The 12,871-nt window shown below is 34.3% G+C and overlaps 1 protein-coding gene across 1 annotated transcript; it reads left to right on the top strand.

Moving 5' to 3' along the window:
- Positions 1–2,869: 2,869 nt before the first annotated feature.
- Positions 2,870–12,015, top strand: LOC130813190 (kinesin-like protein KIN-14C). The gene is made up of 22 exons (XM_057678950.1): positions 2,870–3,071; positions 4,417–4,594; positions 4,674–4,840; positions 4,921–5,031; positions 5,134–5,284; positions 5,667–5,791; positions 5,873–5,956; positions 6,063–6,140; positions 6,225–6,317; positions 6,416–6,445; positions 7,020–7,529; positions 7,908–7,989; positions 8,070–8,165; positions 8,408–8,584; positions 8,687–8,793; positions 8,877–9,055; positions 9,290–9,454; positions 9,597–9,850; positions 9,944–10,107; positions 10,622–11,055; positions 11,600–11,697; positions 11,799–12,015. Exons 2-22 carry the CDS (start codon positions 4,519–4,521, stop codon positions 11,864–11,866), a joined length of 3,249 nt encoding a protein of 1,082 aa, XP_057534933.1. The 5' UTR covers positions 2,870–3,071; positions 4,417–4,518; the 3' UTR covers positions 11,867–12,015.
- The last annotated feature ends 856 nt before the right edge of the window (positions 12,016–12,871 follow it).

Raw genomic sequence — 12,871 nt, 5'->3', positions numbered from 1 at the left:
GCTCATTGACTTTCATCAGAAATTGAATAAGCCTTTGATCTTGTTGAGTTTTGAAAAACTTCTGAGTGAGATTACATGTGCACTTGTTACAGGTGCAAGTAGGTAGAGGAAATGCTGAGTTCAGTTCATCCCATAAGACTTTGAGCTTGGTGTAATATTCAGAAATGGATTGAGAACCTTGGTGTAATGCATACAATTGTTGTTCAAGATCATACAATTGAGCTCCAGAGGTATAACCAAATCTTTCTTCAAGATCAGTCCAAATTTCATAAGCAGTTTTGAAATAAAGAACAGATTTGCCTATTTGTGTGTCTAAAGAATAAAGAAGCCAAGATATGATCAAATCATTACATCTAATCCAAGCATCATATTCAGGTGTGTTAGGTTCAGGTTTAGGGTAATCTCCATTAAGAAAACCGAGTTTATTTCTAGCGGAAAGAGTAATAAGAACAGAACGCTTCCAATCAGTAAAGCCATTACCAGCAAATTTGATAGAACTTAAAGGATTAGTGCTATTTTCGGATGGATGAATGTAGTATATGCTAGCTGGATTAGAATTGAGATGTAACTTTGTTGAGATATTATCATTCATGATGATAGGCAAGAAAATCAGGAATGAATGCAAAACATCAAACACATGGAGTGCAAACAAATATAAGGGAGAAAAAGAAGAAGAAAAAGAGAAAAAAAAAAATTGTTCCACGGAAAAGGATGAAAGAACGGAAGAGATCGAAACGCCAGATGAAAAGAAGAACAAAAAAAAAAAGAATTTAATCAAGAACTTCAAGAAAATTATCGAAAAATCAGAAATTTCAAAGAAGAAAGAAAACATGCAAATTCATACTGAAATGTCTGTAGATGTATCTGAAAATCGTGAGCAACAATCAGTAGGCTCTGATACCATGAAGAATGTGAGAGATTTGAGATGCAGATTCATCCTGCCATTGATATGCAAACTTGGAGGAAGAAGAGAACCGCCAGGAAGAAGAATGAGGAAGAAAATGATTTTATTGAAAATGTCAGAAATTACATTGCATAGAAAGGGAAAGGAGTATATATATATATTATTAAAAAAGATGATGTGTCCTTCTTAGCCAGGTGTACCCCCAATATATTATAGAATTTATGTGTGGTCGGGATTTATGCTTAGTTGATTGAACACGGAGAGTATGTGTGGTCGGGATTTGAATAGATCTAATAGTTGCTCAGGTATTGATCTGTTGGATCTTTGTCATATTTTATGTATATATTTCTTTCTTATTTTAGTCTTATTTTGCATTAACGGTCTATTTGGTTAATGACATTAAATAGTGATAATGAGAATGATTTATATTATTAAATTCATCAAAAGTTTCATGTCATTCCTACAATGATGAAACTTTAATCACAAAAAATTTTTTGTTTACAAATTTACAATAATTATTCATATATTCATGTTACCATTATCAATTTATCATGTAATAATCAATTTATATTGATTATATTTATTGAAAATTTTTAAATTTAATGATGATTTTATATACTTACGTCATTTTATAAAAATATATTTATAAATATGATTTCTATGCTAATAACATCGTACATTGAAAGCGTAAGCTTATTAAGTAAAAATTAAATTATAGTTTCTATATTTCTTAAAATATATACAAATAAAGAAAAAGTTGGATTATAATGCCTATATCTCTTAAAATATATAATTAGACAAATAAATAAAGATTGCATTCAATTATATTTGTTTCTTTGATGATAAAAAAACTGGGACGTACTGCTCCCTTATTTTCCTTTTACGTGTCCTTAAATTTCATACTTAAATGCATAAAGGATTATAATTTTGCTTTTAATTGTTTGCAATAAAACAAAATGGACAAATAAAAAGAGATGTAAATGATTATATCTCAGTTAGAGAAAAAACATACTCCATTATTTTTCAAGAAAATTCTTGTGTTCTATTCTCATCTAATTCTCACAATCTCTTGACTTATCTAATGTGCACCGATCAAAACCCAGACATTAACTCGTTAAAACGGAAGACTGGAGACCAGACCAATTCTATGCGGTCTAATTCCACATGCCACATGCCAAACACCCTTTTAGGATTAGAACTTAAACCTAATTGGACTATTTGGCTCATCCTCGTTATGAGTACGAGTTGTCGTCTTTCTCCCTTTTCCATATCCTACAAATCCAAATTGATAAATTAGTAAGACTCAGAGCTCAGACTAAATTCAACCTTCGGGCTTATTTTCCAAAGTCCACACCAATTAAAGCACTCTCAATGGTGTACAAAAAAATTTTCTTCACCAATCTCACTCTATATTTTCCCTTTCATTCACATCATCCGGAATTTTTTGATATTCAAGTTTACCTCATTCATGAAAAAAAAAAAAAAGTTTCCTCACCAATCTTTCTTACTTTATATTTTATCTCACCTCATTTTCTCTCTTTATCCAAAAATATTAATAAGAAAAAAAAGTAATTCATAAAATATTATTAAAATTAAATACCAATACAACAAAAAATTAAAAATGACAAAATTAAACTAATAATGTAAACATTAAACTATTTGAATACTAATTTTATGAAATTAGAGAGAAAAGAGAATTTTTAAAGTGTGTCAAAAAATAGAAAAATGGGTGTCTATTTAATGAGAACTTTTTTTTATGAATATTGGTATATTTTAATTTTTTGTTTGAGTCTTTAAAATGAGTATTTTCCCAAATTAATGTTAATTATAAAAATAATTCTCAACATATGCCAACAGGAAAAAATATTTCCGATCGCCCGAATAAAAACCAATATAAATTTACAATGAAAAAAATAGTCCAAAGAAGATGGGCAGGCTTCCCGCCAAGTCAGACTGATTCCAAGAAAGTAGTCGCCCGGGGGACAAAAATATTCAACGGCCTTCAATATCTTATTCCTACAACAAAGGAATGCCATTTACATCCCTTCCTCTTCCTTTCATACTTGATTTCATCTTCCATTCTTTTAATTCCTTTACATTTTTATTCTTTCAGCTTCGATCATTTCTGGGTTTTTTTTTGATCGTCGGGTATTAATCATTAGATTAAGTAAGTTATCTTTTTAATCCTGTTTTTCATCATGCTAATTAGTGTCATGCATCAATTATTACATTGCTATCTATCTTTTTTTTTTCTAATGCTAAAAGTCAATTGGAAATTGGAATCCTATATATCATATGTTGCTTAAATTTTTTTGATCAACACACCTCATCATATGATCATTTCATGGGTGCATATAAATACATTAATTGGTGTAGATTTCTGGAGCTGTTTGTAGGATGATTTTAGATGTTTATGATGCTTTTGATTTGTACTTTTTTGACTTTGATTTATAATAGACTATCAAAATTTTGTTTTCGTGAAGTTGTTGATGTACTCTCCCGTCCCATTTAATTTGCAATATTTGCTATGGGTATTGGTTTGCCTTCTTTACCACCCTCCTCAAGCGGGACTCAATGAGATTATGATGATGACGATGACAATTTAACTTGCAAATGTATTAAATTCTATGGAATGAATGAGTATTTGTTATTGGGGGTTAATTAGAAACAACATCTTTGTTATATCAACATGGGCAAGGTTGCGTATATTTGTCCTTAAAAGATCGCCTAGGTGGGAGTAAACCTAATGAATTGGGATGCTGAAATGTTGATAATGTCTCACCTTACAATTAAAGCTTAATGAATATACTGAATAGATATTGCTTTTGATCTTTGATTCCTTAAGACTTGAATTGAGTGATTACTCCCAAACTATATGGATTTTGGACCCATTTTTTCATTACTATCTAATATTACGTAGGATCAAAGATCTTTCATGGTTTTCATATGCTTTCTAAGGTTTCTTCTATTAAGGAGGTAACATTATTTGTCGGTTGTGGACCCTATTAAACCTCGCTTAGGTGGGAGCTAATTATTGGCATTGAAGTAATGGGTTGGTGATGTCGTTGACCCTACAAGCTTTTCATCATAAACTAGGAAACATATCAAGGCTAATCTTATTTATGTAAAGTTACAAATGATGTTTGTCACCAATAGTCAATCAGAAATAATCTTTTTGTTGTCAATAACAAGGGTAAGTTGCATAAATATGATCTTCCAAACCCCACCTCAGTGGGAGCCCTTAATAGCATTGAGATATAGAATATTGTTGATGTTGGATTAAGTTTATTTTATATATATATATATATATATATATATATATATATATATATATATATATATATATATATATATGTTGTATATTTCTAAGTGATTCATCTATATCTAGTACATTTTAATGGTAGATAATCGAGGGTGGCGATTGGCTATTGCACTTTTGTTTGTAGAACACTGCCATTTACGTGCAGCTTGGAAGACCACAAATTCATTGTTTGTGCTCTCAATTCTTACAGAGACAGCAATGATCTCCCTGCATTAGAAATGATACGGAATTCCTTTTCGCCTGGTATATACGAACGAGTTTTGGAGTATAGTGTCTTTGTAAATACACCATTATGAATACCAGTCCAAGATATAATGTTAGAGGAAGTACTTTCGAAATGTTGTCGAGTCCTACATTCGAGGCTGACGGTAAGTAATTCGGATAGTAATTTCATACCTCTGAACCACCATCCTCGTCTACATTACTGAATTAACTTGTTATATGCAGTCTCAAAACGTTTGGCTCTGGTTGAGTGGATAAACGCTTTAGTCCCTCATTTCTATTTGTCGGTAGGAGCTTCCGATGAGGAGATTAGAGCATCCTTGCTTGATGGGTGCATATTTATTCAGATATTATACAAGTTAAAATACATTTCTGTCGATGAAGTTAGTAAGGTACTTCAAATTTTTTATTGCTTCATGTGTAGTTGACTGTGCACTAGAAATTATGATGTGTATTATCGATTTCACTATAGGTTGATGATTCTAGTCCCACCGTAGAGTCCAGACGAAGAAAAGTTCAGCGGTTTCTTACCATCATGTCTGAGATCGGTTTGCCAAGTTTTCAGATGTCAGACCTAGAGAAGGTAGTCCCTGCTCTGCCCTCATTTCCCTTCTAATTTTGGTGTCTCGGTTAACTTGTACTCTGAATTCGATTTTTATTTATTCTTTGCTTATATGGTTATAAGGGATCCATGAAGCCTGTACTAGATTGCCTTTTGGCTCTTAAAGAGCGCTCGATGATAAATTTTGGTAGCTCAGTTTCGAAAGCAGCAGATGAAAGGCGGAAAGCGTTGTCTGATCCGAAATACCAGCGAGCTTGTAGTCCCCTTTCACCTGGTTGGACTCACTTTTGCTCTCTCTTTCTCTCTTCCATAAGAATGAGTTGTAGTAACAATATCTTGATACTAGGATATAGTCGCATAAAAGATTGCGTATTGAGGACTACTTTCGAGGTGTATGTTTGAGAAACATTGTTAGCTAATATATAACATATTCTGGGGTCGCAACCAATTGTAACACCAATCGACTCAACTGAAAGCTTATGTTGATGGTTGAGGCCTCAGAATATATTATATACTCTAATAAAAATAATATAATATCTATAAAATGATCATTCAAATTAAATGAACATAGATCATATTTCAATTGAGGTAAAAAATTTTATGTGAGCTTTATGACCCGTTTTCTGACTTTTCATTGCCTTGTATGTGTATATTAGAATCACCTACTAAGCTACTCCATAGTGGAAGTAAGTTTCATGAAGTGTTTCAAATGAAGCAAGGATTCTACACTGATCAACCTGCTACAAAGATCTCGGAAATGTTAAGATCAAATAGCTTAGATGTAAGTTGTTGATGTTTGTACTTTAGTCAACACGAAAGCTCTTTCCAAGTGAACATTTTTGATTTTTTTTTTTGTGTGTAGAATGCTCCGACTCAGTCGCTTCTTGGTGTTATAAACGGAATCCTGGATGAAAGCATAGAGAGAAAGAACGCTGAAATACCTCAAGTACTTTGAGAGTTTGTCCTTTCAATCTTCATGTGATTTGAATTATACTTGTGCGTAAAGATGAACGACTACATCATTTAACGTTTGTTTCGTTTGTTTTTCTCAGCGCATAGCTTGCCTTTTGAGAAAGGTTGTGCAGGAGATAGAACGAAGAATTGCAACTCAAGCTGATCATTTGCGCACTGTAACTTGCTCGTCAAACTTGTCTTGTGCTACGTTATTTCTCAAGGAATGCTCTGATTTATGCATTTATTTGTCTTTCCTACAGCAAAGCAATCTTTTTAAGGCACGCGAACAAAAATATCAGTCAAGACTTAAAGCGCTTGAAACTCTCGCCAAAGGGACTAGTGATGAGAGTGAGGTATTATTTCAAATCATACATTTCGTGATGTTTTAACAAGTTATTTTCATATGTCGTATTTCTTTTTGTGACTTAAACATCGTCCAACTTATTGACAGATCGTTATGAACCAGCTTCAGAATATTAAGGTACGGTTCTCAAGAATTTATTTCTACATATCTTTTCATTGATCCTATTTCATATGCTTGAGATCGGTTGCATATGCTACAAAACTTCCTAGTGTTTACCTAGTCCGATTATCTTCGTTGTAGTTCAGCAGATGGAGAAGTTTGTAACTCTATTTGAACTTAACCTTTGTTGATATTGGTCATTCTTGATATCACATTCATATTGATTCTTAAGTTTCTTAATATATCCTTTACACGGTCCTATAAAAACTCGATAAATATTTTGCTCTTGTTATGTATGTCTAATTTCTAATGATGTTTGCTATCACGAAACAATTTTAAGTAACTTTTTTGTTATAGGATTGGTAAGTTTGAACACATATGACCCTCCAAATCCTGCCAAGGTGGGAGCCTAGGTGAATTTTATTAAATGGCGTTTGGGATGATGGAATATTGTATTAATGGTCCTATAAAACGCCATTTTTGATTGTTATTATGAATAAATTGTTTTCATACACATTATGTTTGCTTCAAGAAAATCAATATGGTTGATGAACTTTTGATGTGAACTCACATTTTGATGGACTAAATGTAGTCGGAGATTTGGAAGATTGAAGAGAAAAAAAGGTTCGAGCAGGAGGACAATGCGAAGTTGAAAAAACAGAAGGATGAAGATAATCTTGAGGTTTCAACACTAAAACAAGAGCTTGAAACGGCTAAAAAGATGCATGAAATGCGTTACACGGAGTTGGATACACAATCTAAAATGGTACAATCGCTTTTAGAAAAGCGGCTAAAGGAACAAGAGAAACTTCTCGAAAATTCAAAGGATAAGGCAGAAGGACTTGCCGAGGTCACAACACTGCAACAGGAGCTGGAAATGGCGAAAAAGAAGCATGAACTTCGTAGTTTGCAGTTGGAAACTGAAGCTAAAGTGGTAAAATCTGGCTTGGAAGAAAAGTTAAGGCAGCAAGAGAAGCTTCTTGAAGATTCCAAGGGTAAGATCAAAGAACTTGAGTTGAATTCTAAGACAATAAACCAGAGCTGGATCAAGAAAGAGCGCATCTTTGAAACGTTTTTGAAGATTCATCAGTCTGGTTTGGAGGTATGTGTTTAATGTGTTTTAGTTAAATCTTTGACATGGAAATTTATTGTCCGATGTGTTAAAGTGTTTAACATATTATGGGGCCTCAACCATCGACTAAGTTTTTGGTTGAGTTGGTTTCTTGACATGGTATCAGAAGCCAACGTGACAACATATCACGAGTTCGAATCTCAACCACCCCTCATTTAAAGCGGAATCTTCTGTGCCAGTTATGAAGATGGCCTGTGTTGCATCCACTTCTAGCCTTAGAGGCTCTCGTGTGAGGGGCGTGTTAGAGTATATCACATGTCCTGAAGCCTCAACCATCAACTTAAGCTTTTGATTAAGTGAGTTCCTTGACACGATGATTCATTGATATAATGTATTGCTACTACTCAGGAGCTTAGGCTTTCGTCAGAGGCCATCAAGCTTGAAATGTTGAATACACAGAGGACCTATCTCGAGGAATTGAACCATCTAGGTAAGAAATCACATCTTTTGAAGTTTCTAAACGTTTTGATTCGTTAAAACATAATAATGAATTTTATATAACTTGATCAGGTACAAAGCTCAAAAAATTGGCAAAAGCTGCTCAAAGCTATCACGAAGTTCTCAATGAAAATCGAAAATTATATAACGAGCTTCAAGATTTAAAAGGTTTGTTACCGGCTGTTCTTCTTGATTCGTCGTCGAACTAGTAAAGGTTTTTAAATTTACCAAATTGATACAACTCGCATCATAAAGATATAAAAAACTTCATTTTGATTAGTTCAGGGATATCTCATAGTTCTGACCGACATTTGTCCGGTGCAAGTATCGCATCAACATGATTTTACTGCTAAGTGATAGATCGGATTATTTGTTTCAGCCTATCATTTGTATTCTTTTTATTTGCGCAGGTAATATAAGAGTATATTGTCGTGTAAGGCCATTCCGTCCATGGGAGAATCAAAAGCAAACAATTGTACAGAACATTGGGGAACATGGAGAAATTATTGTTGCAAATCCCGCCAAACCGAAGGATGCTCCAAAGTCATTCAGATTCAATAAAGTTTATGGCTCTATGGTTACTCAAGGTTTCTTTTTTCTTTTTTTACCTCAAGGCTCTATCAAGTCTTTTTGGCCTATAAATATTTTACCCTGATTGCTTTTAACATGTATATTTTTTCTTATGACAGCTGAGGTTTTCTCGGATACTCAACCATTGATTCGAACTATTCTTGATGGATATAATGTTTGCATTTTTGCTTATGGTCAAACAGGTTCTGGGAAAACCTACACAATGGTAACTTTTATCTTCATTCCCAATGTTTATAATGGAGTTCTTGTTGCCTCGAAGAGTTAATCGTTTGATTTTTCTTCCCACAGAGTGGACCGGATAATGCATCTAAAGACGATTGGGGGGTCAATTATCGTGCTTTAGATGATCTTTTCCAAATATCAGAAGATAGAAAGAGTTTCTTTTCCTACGATGTAGGTGTTCAGATGATCGAAATATACAACGAACAAATCCGGGATTTACTTTCAAATGATGGTTCACAAAAGAAATATCCTTTTGTTACGGTTATTGTTGCTTGATGAGTGCTAAACACTGGCATCATACTCTACAGTTCAGTGTTACTTTATTCGTTAATCTTCTCGCGAATCACAAAAATAGAATTATGGTTGGTTTTGGGCTATTTTGGGCTATTTTGACCGAATCACGAATTCAAAAAGCGAATTAACTAGTGAATTATGTAATAGTGCTACAGTTTTAATTTTTTTTTCCTTAACTTGCACACACTTGGGATTCTAGCCACTCCTCAAGTACATGGACTTGCTGTACCTGATGCAAGCATGGTTTCGGTTCGATGCACCGAAGATGTTATCGAATTGATGAACATTGGACTATCAAACCGATCAGTCAGTGCTACTGCAATGAATGAAAGAAGTAGTCGCTCACACAGGTTGAATTCATCGCTCTTTTTTGTATTGGCATTCAAATGCACCAAGGGCCTATTTGAATGATACTGAACTATACTAAACTGAAAATCCGAGAGTCAAATCGAATTGCAGAACTGAATTGTATCAACTATACTTGTTCTGCAGTGTTGTCACCGTTCATGTTCAGGGAGTGGATTTAAAATCCGGAGCAACTTCACACGGTAGTCTGCATTTGGTGGATCTTGCTGGTAGTGAGCGAGTCGACAGGTCCGAAGTAGCAGGAGATAGGTTGAAGGAGGCACAACATATCAACAAGTCACTAGCTGCGCTTGGTGATGTCATCTTTTCACTCGCTCAAAAGAACCCTCATGTGCCGTACAGAAATAGCAAGCTTACGCAAGTTCTTCAGGCCTCTCTAGGTAAAACATTCTATTCCCTCACCTTTTTATTCACTGTTCGATTACCTGCCTAGCTAAATCATGTTAGTTTAACTATTGTTGTTTATGTTTTAGGTGGTAAAGCAAAGACGCTTATGTTTGTTCAGGTGAATCCTGATGTGGAATCGTACACAGAATCCTTAAGCACCCTAAAGTTTGCTGAAAGGGTGTCGGGTGTTGAGCTCGGTGCTGCACGGAGTAGTAAGGAAGGCAAGGATGTCAAAGAACTATTGGATCAGGTGCATGCATGACCTTATACATCTTATATTTCTCGATGGATTACTTCATTAAATTGACCTTGATGAGCTAGGATGTTAGAAATACTTCCACATCGATAAAATAGTGGGTCATGGACTTGCATATATATTGGGTGAGCTAATACTCCTACTACCATATGGTTTTGGGCAACAATAGTCTCACCAAGTGTATGTGCAAGTCAATGTTCTTGACCCGATGGTCTGTGGGTCTGAGCCCACGAGTGTCCCGTGTCCACACAAGCAGACCGATTATGTGACAAATTGTCACGGCCTAATACAGGACCTATGAGGCCTCAGTTTTTTTCCGAGTTATGCTATTGATTGGCATCAAGAAGGGACAATCTGAACCGAAACACTTCACTTAAATGCGTTACTCAATCGATCGTTTTATTTATATGAATTATACCTCATTAAATTCTTCCATGTATAACCATTCTATATTATATGTTAGAGGTAATATATCAAACTGGTTTTGATACTTATGAGGGACTTTCAGGTGGCATCTCTCAAAGATACAATCGCTAGAAAAGACGAGGAGATAGAGCGATTGCAGAACAATCCAACAACCAAAAGCCCAAGTTTAAGGCGGAACTTAAGCTCCTTGAAAAATGGACCTTCGTCACCATCAGGAAAGTCCTCCATAGAAACTAGTCCTCAACGGAGTCCTACAATTTCTAATATAAGACGCACAGGAAATCGTTCTAAATCAGCTTCTGATCAAGATACATTATCAGATTCTTCTGACCCTGTATTCCATGCCATAGAAGATGATGAAAACGAAGGATTACGAGTCTCAAGGTCCATGACCGACTTAAATGGTCCAAGGGACTCCGACAGTGATCTCTCTGCAGCAACGGACACTGACACTGACGGAACTTCTGAAGCTAGCTTTTCACATAAGACAACTAAATCATCAGATGGTGGAGATAAGTATGTTGTTCAACTACTATTAAGTGACTTTTATTTACACTGGTTTTTTCTTACTTTAAGGCCCTATAATTGCACAAGCCCAACAACTTAAGGCTTTTGCATTTACAGCCCGTTTGGTTAATGATATTAATTGGTGGTAATGGAAATGATTTGTAGTGTAAATTTTCATGATATGTATCATGGTAATGAAAGCTTGATCATAAAAAACTTTTTTTGTACACAAATTTTCATTACCACCTAATACCTCATGTTTAAGTGGTAACACATTGGAACGAATTTTGTAAAGAAAATGAGCTTGTTGAAAGAGAATAAGTATGGTCATTAAATTTATCAAGGGATACTCCTATCAAAACTACACTGACATTCCATTACTATTTCCACCATTTAGTACTAGTTTCGAAACAGGCCGTTAAAGGTAATGGCTTATGTTAACTTAGGAATATCCCCGACCCCTAGAGTTTAGAATCGAAGTTCTTCAGGAGGCGTGATAGAGTATATAACTGGTATACAAAACGATGATGCCTATATTGATTACTTTATGTAGGAGTAGGACAACAAGGGCTTCTCCGTCTCACCCATCAAGGTTATCAACTGGGGCCTCTCGATTGTCGCAAGTAAGGACCACCCTGAAAGCAGCGTCAGGTGTGTCATGTACACTCACTTATGTCTTTGTTAATTGGAAATCTACCCCAAGTGTTTGAAGTCACTTTAAGTCCTTAACCGTCTACTAAATTCTCTTGCAGCTTTAAAGAAACCTGTTAGTGGGAGCTCTTCTCCAGTCACACCTGCTAGTGGCCGAAGACGAGTGTAGGTTTAGTTGAACACAATTAGATTTTACATTACGGGGTGTTTGGTTTGAAGAAAAATATTTTTTTATCAATTCCATGCGAAACAAGCATCTGTTGTTGGTTCAGAAAAAAAATTTCTTTTGAACCCATTTTTTTCTTAGTCCAATGGAATGTGTAGATAAAGTTTAACAAAAGACTATATATTTCATTATCTTATCATTTATTTATTTTTTCGTAACTACTTCACATATTCATTCATTTACATACGAAGGTATCACAATATCTTTGAAATCAGCAAAATTAATAAAGCTTGATTGCTACATGCCTACATCTTCGAATCATGCTGAACTTATAGCAGTAAATGACGCTTGTCGAGAATGTATATCGTTGAGTTTCATAATCGACCAACTTCAAGAAGTATGTGGATAGATATCATAATAGGAGCACCAACTACAATATATGAGGATTATGCATCATATCGTAAAAGTTAGTAAAGTATACATCAAAGAAGACAAAAACATTTTTAAACAAACCTATTCTTTACGGTACTCATTTTACCTTCTTAAAGGTTGTTATTCTATTGAAACATTTCAGAAAAAGGTTTTTAACGAGGATGTATGGAGATGAATGTTACAATATAATTATTATTTATGGTTGTATTATATCTATAAAGGCAGTTGAAGTCGTTCAAGGGGAAGTGCTAAAGGATAAAATATGGAATATGATTGCCTTGTTGATTTGAAAAACATTAGTAAAATCAATAACTATAATCTTTTACAGGTTTAAGAGTTATTTAATTGTAGCTCATCCTAATATTTTGACTTTCTATTGAATTGATGGTTGAATATATTTTAAGTGGTTAGACATAATTGAGTTTATAAATTCTTATCAAAATTTTCTAAACTAAAATGAACTAAAAAAAGAATAATAAATGTACTCTTTCGCTTTTTTATTACAACGTAAACTTAGGGAAAGGGAGGGATGATGGAAAATCAACATAAAACCTTATCTAGAAAGTGGTACTTGTT

Source organism: Amaranthus tricolor, chromosome 5, assembly GCF_026212465.1.
Source record: "Amaranthus tricolor cultivar Red isolate AtriRed21 chromosome 5, ASM2621246v1, whole genome shotgun sequence".
Taxonomy (NCBI): Eukaryota; Viridiplantae; Streptophyta; class Magnoliopsida; order Caryophyllales; family Amaranthaceae; genus Amaranthus; species Amaranthus tricolor.
Note: the sequence above shows the minus strand (reverse complement) of the source record. Positions and strands in the feature narration are given on the sequence as shown.